Below are 15,190 nucleotides of genomic sequence, written 5' to 3'. Positions count from 1 at the left end.
TCTTTTGTGTGTATCAAATCTCCCTCTCCCTTTCCTCTCTCTTGTAAGGATACTTAAGATTGAATTTAGTGCTCACTCAATAATCCAGGATAATCCCCCTCTCAAGATCCTTAGTTTAATCAGATCTGCAAAGACTCTTTTTTTATGATTTATAAGATTCCAGGATTAAGACCTACTATTTTAGGTGATCATTATTCATCTTACTATAGAAGGTTTCCTTTTAATTGGATAATTACAGAAATGCAAAAATATCCAAGCCTATATGTATGCAATGTTCATAGTTGTTTAGATTTTTTTTTAGACTAAGAAAATTCTTTTATCAGAATTCAGAAAGCTAGTTAAAGAAACAGAAGACTGAGGAAAAATGGTCTGTCTTAACTCATATGTTGAGGCAAACTTATTTATTTATTATAACATCAAAATTCCTGGAAAAGTGGAGATTCCTTAAAATTTATATGAAGGGACTAGCAGTTGGCATAATAGCTATGTCACTGGACTTCCGTGTAGTCAACCGTGGTTCAAGTCCCAGACCCAGTGGCTTAAACTCAGACCGGGTGCATGTGTGTGCGTGCCCAAAATCCTGAGAGGAGAATGGAGGAGAAGGGATTGCAGCGTGGCTATCCCCCTTGGGGGTGATTTCTCGCTTTCTATCTCTGTCTTTCTGGAGAGCACATGTGCTCTGTAGCAAAAACGTCTCCAAAAATTTATTTTATATGAAGTACAGGTTTCTCATACAAATTTGTGAGCATTTTTTAGTTTATGTTCCAGTGTAGGGGATATTTTAAACAGTGTTAATAAAAAATTCATAATACTACCATAGGGAATGTAAATAAATGCTTTCCTTTCCTTTCCCAGTAAAGCTTTAAGCATACTTTTGAAAATGATATGGAAAATAATATGAATATAGTGTATGTGTCTGAAAGAAGTACCTTGTTAAGCAGTTTAACCTTCATAATTTTCCTCTCATAATTTCCTATATGAAAAGTTTATCTTCAAAACAATCTGTTGGTATAGTTTGGAAAACATAGTTTAATTATTACCTGAATTTAGAGTTCATTTACTTAGAAAATAGGTTAATTATTCTGCAAGTTTTCCTGAATTAATTTCCTGGATAAAATATTATTCCTCTGGTAGACTTCATTTGTCAGGCAACCCACAGAAACTCCACACAGAAAACCAATTAAGTTGGTTAAAGCTCATTAATAACATGCTTTACAGTTTCCAGCAGAGATTGTACAACTTCTTAGAGACTCTTAGAAGGTTATGATAACTAACATCAAAACTCAAATCTGGTTCATATAAATGTAATACTTAAATACAGTAAGTTAAGTTTTAAAATATTTTCTCAAGTTTATCTGAGAGGAATTTCAAAAAGTTTATGGAAAATGGAATTGAAGTATGAATCTATGTTGGTGCAAAAGTTTTAAAGTGTATGCAGTTCTTCCTCGAACTTTTGGAGCAAACTATTGGACAAAATTCTATAGTCATTTTTAGACATTAAGATCATTTTTCTATTTTTCATTAATGTATCTTTGCTGTTTTCCCAAGAGTTATCTTTTTTTAAGAATTATTTTATTTAACTTTATTTATTTATGTATTCTAATTTTACCAGAGTGGGACAGAGAGAGAGAGAGGAAGTGAGAAAGCTAGCTGCCAGGTCTGGGACTCAAACTGCAGTCTGCCATGTGGGAGTCCAGTGCCCTTAACCACCACGCCACCTACCAGCCCCCTCCCAAGAGTTTTTAAATGCAAGAAGTGAACTAATGTAGTCAGTGACATAACAAACTTGAAAATATAGAAATACATAGTCTTTGACATAAGGCCAAAGTTTAAGCTTCAATGCCACATTGATTCTCTAGAGTGAAATGACCATTGCAGCCCCAGCCCTTATGTTATGGGGTTACCAGGAAACTCAATTGAAGGCTCAGGGATTCTTACACAATCCCTCAATAGGACAACAGCTTTATTGTACCCATCAACCATGGAATCATTATAAAGACTCCATAAGAAAGATTATAAAGATTCCATAAAGAAACTTGTGATCCAACTCAGCAAGCGTTAACTGAATGTCAACTCCTTATGGTAAACTAGAGAAATCAGGCAGAATGGTCATCTTCACTCTGAATAACTATAACAGCTGATGTGAGATAACCCCGATAGGAAAGACTGTCACCAACAAATAATAAAAGTGAGTTTGTTAAGGATAAAGAGCTTTGCTGAATCCATCATGGATGCCATTGGAAAACCAAAATATAACATCAAAGTCATCACACAAGACTTGCGGTCAAGAAGTTTTCATCAAAAACCACAAATAACCAATCTTTCATGCCAGGTACTGCAGTAATTGCACATATTGCCTGTATCTTGAATATATACACAAAGACAAATCCTAAAACAATGCACTGGGCTGTCAGCTGTCTCTGAAGTCACACCCATTTTTCCCCCTCTGACTCTTAGGAGACTAAAACAAGACATTGCTGAGGAGAGTGAGCTCAGTGAGTAGGATGAAGAGGAGTAATTCTCCTTTCCCCCGATCTTAGCTGTGTAGGTGAGTGCATGTTTGCACATAAAAGTTTATGTGTGCATGTGTCTGTCTCAGTCCTTCCTCTTCACAAGGACTCATTTCTCTTGAGTGGTTTGACATTTGTAAACCCCCAAATCTAAAGTCAGCCCACCTCCTGGAACTTACAGATTGGAGAGCAAATAAATGTTATTTATTTAAGTTCATTCAAATTAGTTTTTCTGTTATTTCAACCCCAAAATACCCAAACTATTGTTGCATTTGCCTCTCTACTAACATAGAGAGAAGGATACTCTATAGTATAAGGATACTCTACAATACCCTTAGAGTGTGCAATATATTGTTACAAGTGAAGAAAGAAATGAAGGGTGAAAACTAGCAAGGAAAGGGATCAGCAGTTGGTGTAATGGCTATGTTGCTGGACACCCATGTAGTCGACCACGGTTCAAGTCCCGGACCTGGCGGCTTAAACTCATGCCAGGCGTGTGTGCATGCGTGCCCAAGATTCCAAGAGGAGAATGGAGGAGAAGGGATTATAGTGTGGCCATCCCCCAGGGGGTGATTTCTCACTTTCTATCTCTCTGTCTCTCTCTTTCTAGAGAGTGCTCATGCCCTATAGCAAAAACCTCAAAGAGGAAGAAAATTAGGAAGGGAAAAGGCAGGAGTAAGGGGAGAAAAGAACAGGGATGAAAAGAGAAATTTGGAAGTTTACAAGGAGTAAAAATTGTACAGAAATAGAAGCTCATCTCTTAACAGATGTTAGCTCATATCAACTTTTAGCTTCCTACATTTGAGACAAGCAGAAATGAATGCATCTTGATTTGTTTACATTGAAGTCTGAGAAAGAATGAAGAGAAAATAAATTAGATATCACCCCCTCCAAATTTAGAGGAAAAATCTAATAAAGACTGTAAGACCCAAGTCTACTTTATATACAAATGGTCTCTGACTTATGATGGTTCAACTTACAATGGTACTAAAGCAACAAAATCAGTAGAAACAATATTTTGAGTATCTATACAACCATTCTGTTTTTCACTTCCAGTACAGTATTTAATTAATTACATTAGATATTCAACATTTTGTACATACAAATATAAAATGGGTTTTGTGATCAGGTGGCATAGCTGAGGTACTGGACTAACACATAGCAACCGCGGTTCAAGTCCTGGACCTGGCAGCTTGAAACTCACACTGAGTGCGTGTACGTACATGCCCAAAATCCCAGGAGGAAAGTAGAGAAGGGATTGTGGCATGGCCCTCTCCCCCAGGGAGTGATTTCTCACTTTTCCTCTCACTGTCTCTGTCACTCTCTGCTGAGCACACATGCCCTATGGCAAAAAACTTTAAAAAGGGGAGGAGGGGCTTTATCTTAGATGGCTTTGTCCATCTGTGGGCTAATGTAAATATTTGGAGCTTCCTTAAATTAGGCTAAGCTAAGCCGTGATCTTCAGTAGGTTAGGTGTATTAAATGCATTTTTGACTTACACATTTTCAATTTACGATTAGTTTATCATGTTGTAACCCTGTTGTAAATCAAAGAGCATTTGTGTTACTATTCTATATTTTATTTGTATTTGGTCTTAATATTAAAATCAGAAATTAATTTAACAAGGAGAAAGTCTGCATAATTTATATAACTAAATTCATACAACTGCCAAAATGACCTACACTGAGAAAGGGCTTCTAAGATGTATTTGATGAGGGTGACAATATAATCAAATCAGCATTTTCACTTTTGCTAATGGGTACAAAATGGACTTTGTCTAAGATGGGAAAACATGACTATATTTCTAATTAAAAACAAAATTGATTAAATAAACCAAGATTTAAGTATAGAAGACATCCATGTGATATCAAGTTCAAAGATATTTAAATTCAAATCAGATTCCCTTATTATGAGATAAATTGGATTGCTGAAAATCACTTCTAAGACTGGCCATTTTACACAAGTGCTCAATGGTAGGATTTAAGGATTACTCACAAAGCCTTCAGCTCAGAAACATCTCTCTATTCTGTCTCATGAAACTATAAATAAACTATCTCTTTCCTGAGAGCCGAGGAACTATGACCACTACTTCCGAATGCAAAAAAAAATCTCAAAAGAAGTAACATAAACATTACTATGGTTCTCCTGTCCTTTAGGAATCACTAACTCCTTCTTGGAAACTAGTTTGCTGGATGCTTTCCAGCCTCACAAATGAGAAGACGACAGTAAAACTAGATGGCTCATGCAGGAGGAGGTAAGATTTGCAAACTTTCAGCCTGCTTACATAAGAGCCAGCCTACGGGAGATGCAGGCAGGGCTTGCACTGATAGTTGAAGAGACAGAAGCCGCTGGACACTTACTGAAGACAAGGACAACTTAGCTTGAGCAGCAATGGGCAGGGAGGGGAGTGGAAAGAAATGCCACATTCTTCATGAGTATGTTCACCACAACACCAAAGTGCCCTGGTGTTCAAGAGAAGCATCACCCCCAGAGCCCATCCTTCAAGACCTACCTCAGGACCCTGGTCCCACCACTATACTACAGGGTACAAAGGAAAGACAATCAGGTAAATCTAGAATCAAGTCATGTAGATTCAGGTCCCAACAGGAGACCTGTGTCAATAACTGCGAATGATCCTGCTTTTCCTCTTTGCATCTTTTCTGCACATCTTCCCTGAATAATTTCCTCAGCTCACTTTGCCTCTGCAATTTAAAGAAATCCTTGCACTCAGAAATGACCATCAGTCACACACATCATAAAATATTTTAAGCAAGAGATATTTTGTAATTCCCCAATTACATGCCAGTTTATATTTTACAGTTTTACTGCTATGTTGTTTAAAACTGTAAGCATTGGGACCAGCAGTTGGCCTAATGGCTATGTTGCTGAATTCCATGTAGTTGACCGTGGTTCAAGTCCCAGGCCCGGTGGCTTAAACTCATGTCCAACTGAGTTGCATGTGTGCCCAAGATCCCAAGAGGAGAATGGAGGAGAAGGGATTGCGGCATGGCCATCCCCCCTGGGGAGTGACTTCTCGCTTTCTGTCTCTGTCTCTCTGTGTCTTTCTGGCGAGCGCATGGGCCCTATAGCAAAAACCTCTCAAAAACCTCTCAAAAAAAAAAAAAAAAAAAAAAAAAGCTGTATTATCAGGCCAACCTCATGACCTAGGAGTTAAGGGGGTCATCTCTCACATGGTCAACTGTGGTTCAAATCCCAGACCCAGCAGCTTGAAAAACATGCTGGGTGTATGTGCATGAGTCCTCTAAAGCCTGACAGGATGAAGAAATGAAGAAGGGATTATGACATGTCCGCCCCTTTGTGGATGCTTTTTCTCTCTCTCTCTCTCTCTCTCTCTGTCTCCCTGTCTCTCTCTGGCAATCACACATTTCTTCTGGCATTTAAGAGGAAAGCAAGCAAACAAACAAACAAAAAAGAATACTATATGCACTGGAAGCTGGAGCTAATCTCTGTGGAATGTGTGTGTGTATTCTTGTTTTTTTTTTTTTTTTAAGAGAGAGATTTTGGCTATAGTGCACATGTGCTTGCCAGAGAGACAGAGAAAGACAGAGAGACAGAAGGCAAGAAACCACCCTCTGGGGGAATGGCTACAACACAATCCCTTCATCCTCATTCTCCCACGTGGATCTTGGGCATGTACACACAAGTGCCCAGTGTGAGTTTCAAGCTGCTGGGTCTGGGACTTAAACCACGGTTGACTACATGGGAGTTCAACAAGGTAACTATTATGCTATCTGCTGGCCCCTAGAATGTGCTTTCTATGGACTCCATATGGCCATACAGGAACTCACTAGACATTTCGTGTTCGTGTTATATGTGTGCATTCTTTTAACAAGGCATATGACTTTTCATTGTAGACTGTCTTTTTTGTTTTCCCCCAGAAAACCAAATTTGGGAATCTGAGTTTTCTATCTGAGATAACATTACATGACACTTCAGTATACCCTCCCTATGTTTTCTGGATTTGTATAAGGGGACTTTGAAAAGTCTATAGAAAATATGAGTTTATTTTGCTGCAAAAATATATTGAAATCCACGCATAGCATTTTTACATTATGCAGCTTCCATTAACTTTGTGAAGACCCTGGTTAAAAAAAAAGAAAATTCTTAACCAATGAAATATGGTATATCCTTGAGTCTCAAGCTTCTGGATGAAAGAGTTCATGAGATACACTGACTCTGGTTCTGGGCCATGAGGAATACAGAAATTGAGGCCCATAGCAAAGAAATAACTTGCTTGAAATCACAGGACAGAACTGGCACACTGGTTTTAAGAGCTCTCTGTGAGGAGACACAGAAAGCTCTCGGTGGTCGCTGAGAGGCAGGAGAACCCTGTGGGGAATACAGGCTGAGGGACTTCTCTGTGCCTCAGTGAGCTCGTTCTGAAATGGGGTTACACACACACTTGAACCGCTGTGTTTGTCATGAGCATGAAATGGTTCTATTCAGGAGAAAGGCACAGACGAGTACTTCCTGCATTAATAAACATGGGCACCATATTATTACTATTTCTATATTACTAGTCTTTTCATTGCTCTTTTTTACTATTATCATTGTTTCTAAAGACCTGAGGATACTGGTAAGTAAGCCTGGAAATACCTTAATATGAAACAGGAGACCGCCCTCTGGAGGATTCAGTGGTATTTATGCAGCACACATCTGAGGCGGTCATTCCAGAGCCCTGTTCTTCCTCAGAGGTCAGCTTCCTGGTCTAAGGTAAATCCAGAGCCTGTTACCCACTCCATTCCCACCCTCCCAGGGCATGTGCCTGTTAATGTCCTGGTGTTGCTCGTCACAGACCACTCTGTGGTTCAGGTCTTCAAGGTCAGAGCATGGCTCATCTGCACATAAAACATGGTGTATTTGAGCCTGCAGGCTCCTGAGCACCTGAGTCCAAATCTCTGAAAAGAAGGTCCAGGAGTTTTCCTTCCCAGGAATTCTGCTGCGCACAGAAGTTTAAGAAGCACTTCCTCATCTTATCCTTTCTACTTAACTGTTCATTACATCTCCCACCATGCCTACTCTGTTTTCTTTCTCCATGATTCCATGCACACAGTAGGTTTTCAATGACTATTCAATAAATGTTTGCTAACAAGCTGAAGCCACCTATGGCTCCATTGTGCTAGGCAGATACAGAGAGGTGTGACAAGCTCTCCTTGCTACTGCAAAACCAGACACAGTGTCTGAGCCTCGGAACAGCTCCAGTATGAGTACTAATGGGATGCAGTGGGGTGTGTAGTTAAATAACTCTACTCTGGGGTGGGGGGAAGAAAGTGGCAGCAATAGAGGAGAGCACACAAAGACCCAGCTGCCCTAAACATGAATAGCCTGGCAAGGCAATCCCATCAGAACCCACGGAGCATACAGATCAGAGGAAACTGGAGAATCTGAGATGAGCGGAGGTCTCAGCGGTGCTCACCAGAACCCAGTCTCAATTTCTCTTTCCTTTGCTTCCTCCTGACGCGTTCCCTCCCCAAACCCAAAGTTATGCAAGCACAACTTGAGAGCTGTTAGGCAAAAAGAACTAGCACTGTGTGAAGATGGAGGGTCCCCTATGCTGGCCCTGCAGCTGGGCTCGGGCTACATTGTGCTCATTATTCCTGGAGGCGTGAGTCGGAGGGGAATTCCTCCTGCAGCTGGTGCCTGGTGAGCTAAGTTACTCATACGCACAAGAAGGAGAGGAAACACTGGACTTTGTTCTTGAAGATGATCAGAAAAACTGAAGAAAGTCTCAGGGCTTTAAGCCAAAATTTCAAGGTCCAAAAAGCATTTTTACTTTTGAATAAAAAAGTATATCTCTGAACACAAACATACGTGATATGGTTCTTGAGAATTAAAGAATGTAATTCAATATGTTTACAGTTAAAATGGAAATGTATCAAGTCAATAGCATTCAGTTTGGAGAATTACACCTTGCAGGTTTGCTTACTTCAGATAGAGGGATGATGCTGGAAGAGACCCAGAGGTGTTGGCCTGGATCCCTGACTCTGGGGTGGTGATTATCTATGCCCACAATCTCCTCTTCACAATGTCTAGGCATAGAGAGTTCATACATTTTTTATAGCCCCATGGAATGAGTTTTTCACCTTGAATGCAGAAGTTCTTTCCTGCGTCCAACTGCAATCATTACTGATTTCCCCTCACCCAGCTAGGCCCACACACTGAAGTCCAGGCAACTCTCGCCCTCCTTGGCCTGCTCTTCTGAATTCCTGTTTTTTCATCCTATTTTTCACAAGTAAAAGAAACGACTACAACCTAAGATAGTACATAGAAAAAGCTTACTCCATAAATCTTGAACCTTAAACTCTTTTTCAGAAAAATTAAGCTTTTTATTTTCCTAGCCAAATATTTTTCATTCCCTCTTCCATACATAAGTAAACTTCAAAAAGTTCATGGAAACCCTGCTTCAATGGAGAAATTGGTAGGATTCTGAACTGCAGTACTTTCTCTCTCTCTTTCTCTCTCACGTGCATGTGTATATGTAATGTACTCTCTAGCTTCTGTAATGAAATAAACTTTTTTAAGGTTTATGAAAAAATATGAATTTATTTTGGCACAAAAAATGTTTGAAATCCATGCAGTTTTTTTTTTTATGGGGAAAGCATATTATGAATAGAGAGTTCATACATTTTTTATAGCCCCATGGAATGAGTTTTTCACCTTGAATGCAGAAGTTCTTTCCTGCGTCCAACTGCAATCATTACTGATTTCCCCTCACCCAGCTAGGCCCACACACTGAAGTCCAGGCAACTCTCGCCCTCCTTGGCCTGCTCTTCTGAATTCCTGTTTTTTCATCCTATTTTTCACAAGTAAAAGAAACGACTACAACCTAAGATAGTACATAGAAAAAGCTTACTCCATAAATCTTGAACCTTAAACTCTTTTTCAGAAAAATTAAGCTTTTTATTTTCCTAGCCAAATATTTTTCATTCCCTCTTCCATACATAAGTAAACTTCAAAAAGTTCATGGAAACCCTGCTTCAATGGAGAAATTGGTAGGATTCTGAACTGCAGTACTTTCTCTCTCTCTTTCTCTCTCACGTGCATGTGTATATGTAATGTACTCTCTAGCTTCTGTAATGAAATAAACTTTTTTAAGGTTTATGAAAAAATATGAATTTATTTTGGCACAAAAAATGTTTGAAATCCATGCAGTTTTTTTTTTTTCATGGAAAATGCATATTATGAAAAACCTATGCATGAATTTCCAATTTTATACACATACACACACAAAATGCCTTCCATGGCTGACTTAGATTGCTAGATCTTTTTATTCTTTAACTGTGGGGCTTTTTTTTTTTTTTTAAATCTTTATCAAACTAAACTCTTCTCCTTAGACTTGCACTTACTGACATCATTTTGCTTGGAGGCACCATCTTCCCTAGAGGAACAGAATTCAAACTAACTTCAATAAATCTTCTAAAGGATAGATAATGAACCCGATCTCATATTACTTTCAAATTTAATGAATATTCTTTATATTTCCTTCATGTCATCAGTGTACCACAAGCATTAAATACAATAGGACCTAAGGCCAGTTCTGAAGTCTACTCTCCAGTTAAAGCTGAGTTCACTGACGATGGCTCTTAGAAAGATGGAAGTTCACCTTATCCAAATTACCATGTGAAATCCCTTTTTCAAGTGGAGTCATGTACATACCAGCAGATGGCATAATGGTCATGTTGCTGGACTCTCACATGGTCGACCACGGTTCAAGTCTTGACCCATTGGCTTGAAATTCATGCCAGGCATATGTGCCTGTGTACCCAAATTCTGAGAGGAGGATGGAGGAGAAGGGGTTGCACCATGGCCATCCCCACTGGGGAGCAATTTCTTGCTTTTTGTCTCTCTGTCTCTGTCTTTCCAGTGAGCACACATGGTCTATAGCAAAAATCTCTCTTAAAAAAGAAATTGGAGACATATAACTAACTTTCCTAAATTCCTTTGATGGTTCTCTATTGTAATTAGAACAAATCCAAACTTCTCACCAAAACCACAAGGATCTTCCTTGCCAGACCCCTGCTCACCTCAGCTTTCTCAGCATTCCAGGTACACGGACTCTTCCATTCCACAGTATTATATCCCCTGTTTGTTCTGCCTGAAAGACTCTTCCAGAAGTGTGTCAGACACTGGCTTTCTTGCCAACCAATGCTGGTTTACTGTTTTCTCCTCCCTGTCCTCCAAATAATGGTAAAATACCATAAAAATTCTGGTGGGCCTTGCTCACATAGGGTTCCAGGGCCTGGCAGGCAGGGAGCACCAATAAGGACGTGTGGAGTGAAGGGATGACGTCAGGTTGTATGCACAGCATCATCCCCCAGGGTTCTTTCAGTTCCTACCTGCTCACAACTAAGCAAGAACAGCTTCCCTGACCGAAAGCAATGAGGAAAGACGCGTATCTGGAAAGCAATAAGGAAAGCAATGTAGAAAGGAGGATATCTACTAGGTTATAAAAAAAATCCATATGCAAACACACATTTTCCTTAACCCTGACTTTATTTTCACTGCTCAAAACAAATTTCTGATGACAAATATGCATAAAACATATTTTCTTTATTACCTCTTAGCTGATGACTGCATGCACCAATGCAAGCCAAAAATGGATATCATGTGAGAAAGACCCCCAAAGCTTACCAGAATTACGCGTTTCATTTCTAGTTTTGTCTCCACGTCGACATTACAGATTGCATAAATGAAAATGCGTCTTTATGGATTCTAAGGCATGAAAATTAGTATCAATTTTGAAAGCTGAAGCAAAGCAAAAATGTGAAATTATCCCCAAAGAACTCAGAGTACAACTGTTGGAAAACTTGGTTTTTGTTTTTGTTTTGTTGTGTTTTCCATTCTTTACATTTTAAAATGTTTTATTCAGATTGCAAATATGAAAGAAAGGAAATATCATTAAAAATAAAACTTTTTCCTTATGAAGTCCAAAGTTCCATTTTATTCACACATACTAAAATATATTCTTTAATGTGTGCCCTAACATAATGAAGAGCGTTGTAGCATTAAGAAAACTAGAGCAGGAGATGAACCCATTCTACCATCGCTCAACGTACTGGCTAGGTTAGCTGTTTTATATTTTCATTCTTAAGAACGGAGATCATTATGAAACAAATATTCCAAAGCCCCACCACAGTCTGTAGCTTGCCCTGCCTAGAGAACCCAGGCTGGTCACACTCTCCATACCTTGCAGCCGCCGTGAGTCCTCGTCTTCATCAGCGGTGTGGTAGTACACAGCTCGATGGCCTCCGGCTCGTGGAAAATGACCGCTGGGAGAGGTTCCTTTTTCAGTGTTAGGACATTCAGTTTAGACTTCAGCATGGTCTGAAAGTGCTGAAAAACAAAATAATTAGCCAAAAGTTGTCAACTCATTTGGATGTGTATGTGATGCAAGTGTACTTACAAACTGAGTGACAAAATCTTCATTTTATAAGCTTTTTTTTAGTGAGGAAGGTCCAGAGATATTGAGTAAAACGAAATGGAGAGAAGCTTATCAGTACACTACTGAAATGAAACTGTGGGAGGGAGGCAATCCTTAGGCAGAGCCCATGAACACCTGGGTTAGTGGTAGTCACCTCACCCAGGACCTCATGTTCTGAGAAACTCTTCCAAGGTGTTGGTTATAGACAGATGATGAAATCCCAGAGATTTAATCCATGCAGCTACACAAGTAAAGAGGCTCAAGAGAGGATGCAAATATAAGTTATTGGGGGGAAGCCTAGAGACACTGTAGGAGGAGAACAGCTGAAAAAATACATAGGACTTCTGTTCTCTGCCTTCCTCAGCTCTCTCAGATCCTGGCTGTAGAACCTCGTGGGACCACTTTCACCTTCTCACTGGACCATTTTCATCTGCTCTCTCTGGCCAGAACCAGGTAAACATCCACTTCATATGCAGCTCCTGTTGGCACTGTTTTTGTTTTGTTTTGTTTTATTTTTGGAGAGGTTTTTGCTACAGGGCATGTGTGCTTGTCAGACAGAGACAGACAGACAGAAAGTGAGAAATCAGCCCCCCAAGGGGGATGGCCATGCCACAATCCCTTCTCCTCCATTCTCCTCTCGGGATCTTGGGCATGCACGCACATGCGCCCAGGTGAGTTTTAAGCCACCGGGTCCGGGACACGAACTGTGGCCGACTACATGGGAGTCCAGCCACATAGCCATTATGCTAACTGCTGGTCCAGCACTGTTTTTGAACTGTGCCTAGAATCCAAGCATAATTACTCCTAGCTATGCCACCCAGACCAAAGCCCACTCTGTGCATTCTCTAGTCTAACAGAGACTTCTTCCAAACTCGCCCTATCACTTCTAACCTTGTTTCTAAACAGAGTATCACCACAGTGCAGGGATCCTTCTGAAATCCAACCATGGCATGCCCACCCCTTCTCAAACTCTCAAGTCTTCCCAACTCCTCAGAGGAAATGCCAAGTGCTTACCCTGGACTTTGATGCCATGCATGATTTGGGGACCCACTGCCTCTTGGATTTCATCTCCTACCCCTCACTCTATCACTTATGGATCCAGTCACAGTAGCCTCCTTACTCTTCTGAGAATAAGCCAAAAATGCACATTCCTTTGGACTTCTGAGCATACTGTTTTTTTTCCCAGTAACTGCAGGCTTTTCTTCCTTCTCTTCTTGAGGACCCTGATCAAATGCTACTTCATGAAATAGTCCTTCCTTATCAGCATTACCTAAAAGAACACACACACACACACACACACACACACACACACACCTGGCTTGGTGGACATGCAACGTATGCAATCACACAATCTTGTGCTAAGGAAGGCCCCACACTCAGAAGGTTCAATGCTCTTGGTTTAGAGTCCTAATCTTGAAATTCCTAAGAATTTTGTCTTTGAACTTGTGTTTTGTAAGAAAAGTTTGACAGTGAAGCAGGTCAGTTTGAAGATTAACAGAACTGCAGGCAGTTGAAATTAAGGAATGGGGGGCAGCAGACATTGTAGCAGCTACATCATTGGACACCCACAGGTCCCACTGCAGTTCAACTCCTGGACCCAGTGACTGACTTTGAATGTAGTGAGGAATAGTTTGCATGTGCTTGTATTTTGTGCCTATGAATATCGAGCACATGTTGCACTTTTTGAGAGAGTTTGGTGGTGCTCGTATCTCCCTATAAACAGTTGCAGGAATAAATGCCCTTCTCCAACCTCTGCCTCTAGTTTTATTGACCGTGAGTACACTTAGTTTGCCTATAACAACAGGACAGTGGAGCACATGTGTGATGAGAAGAAGTAAACCCTTTTCCTCAGACACATTTGCATAGAATTCTAGTGTGATGCTCATGAAAACTAAATTCTGACGGCCCCATGAATTCAGCCAGAGTCAGTGTGAGCACACAGTAAACAAATACAGGCAATGCCTCGCTAAGTAGAAGCACGCGCTGCCCCAAGAAGCCATGCTCTGGCACCAGAACTTGCTTCAAATGCAGAAAAAAGTCAGGTTTGATCTAAGAAACATAAATGAGGAAGGAAACTTACCACCTTTTTTCCCACATGTACAACTTCCCTGCATTAAACAATCACTTATGCTGGAAATGGTGACAGAGGAGATGGAAAGGCAGTGACCACAATCCCTTCTCCTTTGACCCTTTACTCATCTGCAAGCTAGAAAGGAAGTCCATAGCTAGGAGGGAAGTGATGGGAGAATGTGCATGCACCAAGAAGTGAAATAAAAACAGTCGAGTTGATTTTGTGCAGCCCTTCTGATCAAACAGCTCTTCTGAAAAAAAAGAAAATGCAATTTGGCCTTGGAAATGCAAAGTGTCATTTCAACTATACTTAGAGTGGGAGATGGCAGAGGGTAAGAGATAGGGAATCAAGGCTGAAGGGGGAAACAAAAGCAAAACATATAGGAAACAAGAAATGGATAATTATTTGTTGATGATAACATGTATGCTGATGTGCTTGATTGAGCCAATATACAGTGTACTCTGGATGGAAAATCTCATTTTGTAGTTGTAATGATGTACAGTGAATGAATGCAAATAAATCAATTTAAATAAAAAAAATAAAGTGAGCACTGCACAATATATGTCCCTGCCTGATCTAAATTTTAATTTTTCTCTATATGGGACAGCATTATATAGCAAATAATAAACTCGCCATATCTTTCCCAGAAAGAGATTCTTGGAAAAGGAAAAGGCTTTCTGTTTTAGTACAATAGATGACACTTTATCTCCTGCTTTTTGAATAGGAGATACTGAATTCCACAAATTTCTGCGCTCTGCACACATATATTCTTTTCACTATCTATGCCTTTGCTTTATTACTCTTACCACTTCCCACGACTTGTCATCACTGTAAAATTCTGTATTTTGTTTATTATTTTATTGTCTTCCACTAAACTACAAGCACCATAGTGGTAGAAACTTTTATTCAGTGAAGTGCCTCTAAGGGCCTAAAACAGTTTCTGCCCATCACAGCAGTCTGACGAATGTTCTGTGTGGAAGATAACGGAGATAACGTAATGGAAAGAAAAACGTCCTAGAGAGAGGTATGAAAACAGCCACCCTTCAATCAGGTTCATTGATTATACGTGCTCACATATCATCAAAGTTGACCTTCTTGAACCTGCAACGGCCTATGACGCAAACACAGGACTGGAAGAAGTAAATAATATGCATATACATGAATTCT

The 15,190-nt window shown here is 40.0% G+C and overlaps 1 protein-coding gene across 1 annotated transcript in view; it reads right to left on the bottom strand.

The window, feature by feature from the left end:
- Positions 1-11,864, bottom strand: part of PID1 (phosphotyrosine interaction domain containing 1) — a 150,971-nt gene extending 139,107 nt beyond the window's left edge. Inside the window, exon 1 of the mRNA XM_014582419.2 lies at positions 11,718-11,864. Coding sequence (XP_014437905.2) covers positions 11,718-11,852 — 135 coding nt within the window. The 5' untranslated portion in view covers positions 11,853-11,864. The remainder of the gene's footprint in view (positions 1-11,717) is intronic.
- Between the last annotated feature and the right edge of the window lie 3,326 nt (positions 11,865-15,190).

The sequence above is a fragment of the Tupaia chinensis genome, unplaced genomic scaffold, assembly GCF_000334495.1.
Source record: "Tupaia chinensis unplaced genomic scaffold, TupChi_1.0 Scaffold000066_1, whole genome shotgun sequence".
NCBI classification, from domain to species: Eukaryota; Metazoa; Chordata; class Mammalia; order Scandentia; family Tupaiidae; genus Tupaia; species Tupaia belangeri.
Note: the sequence above shows the minus strand (reverse complement) of the source record. Positions and strands in the feature narration are given on the sequence as shown.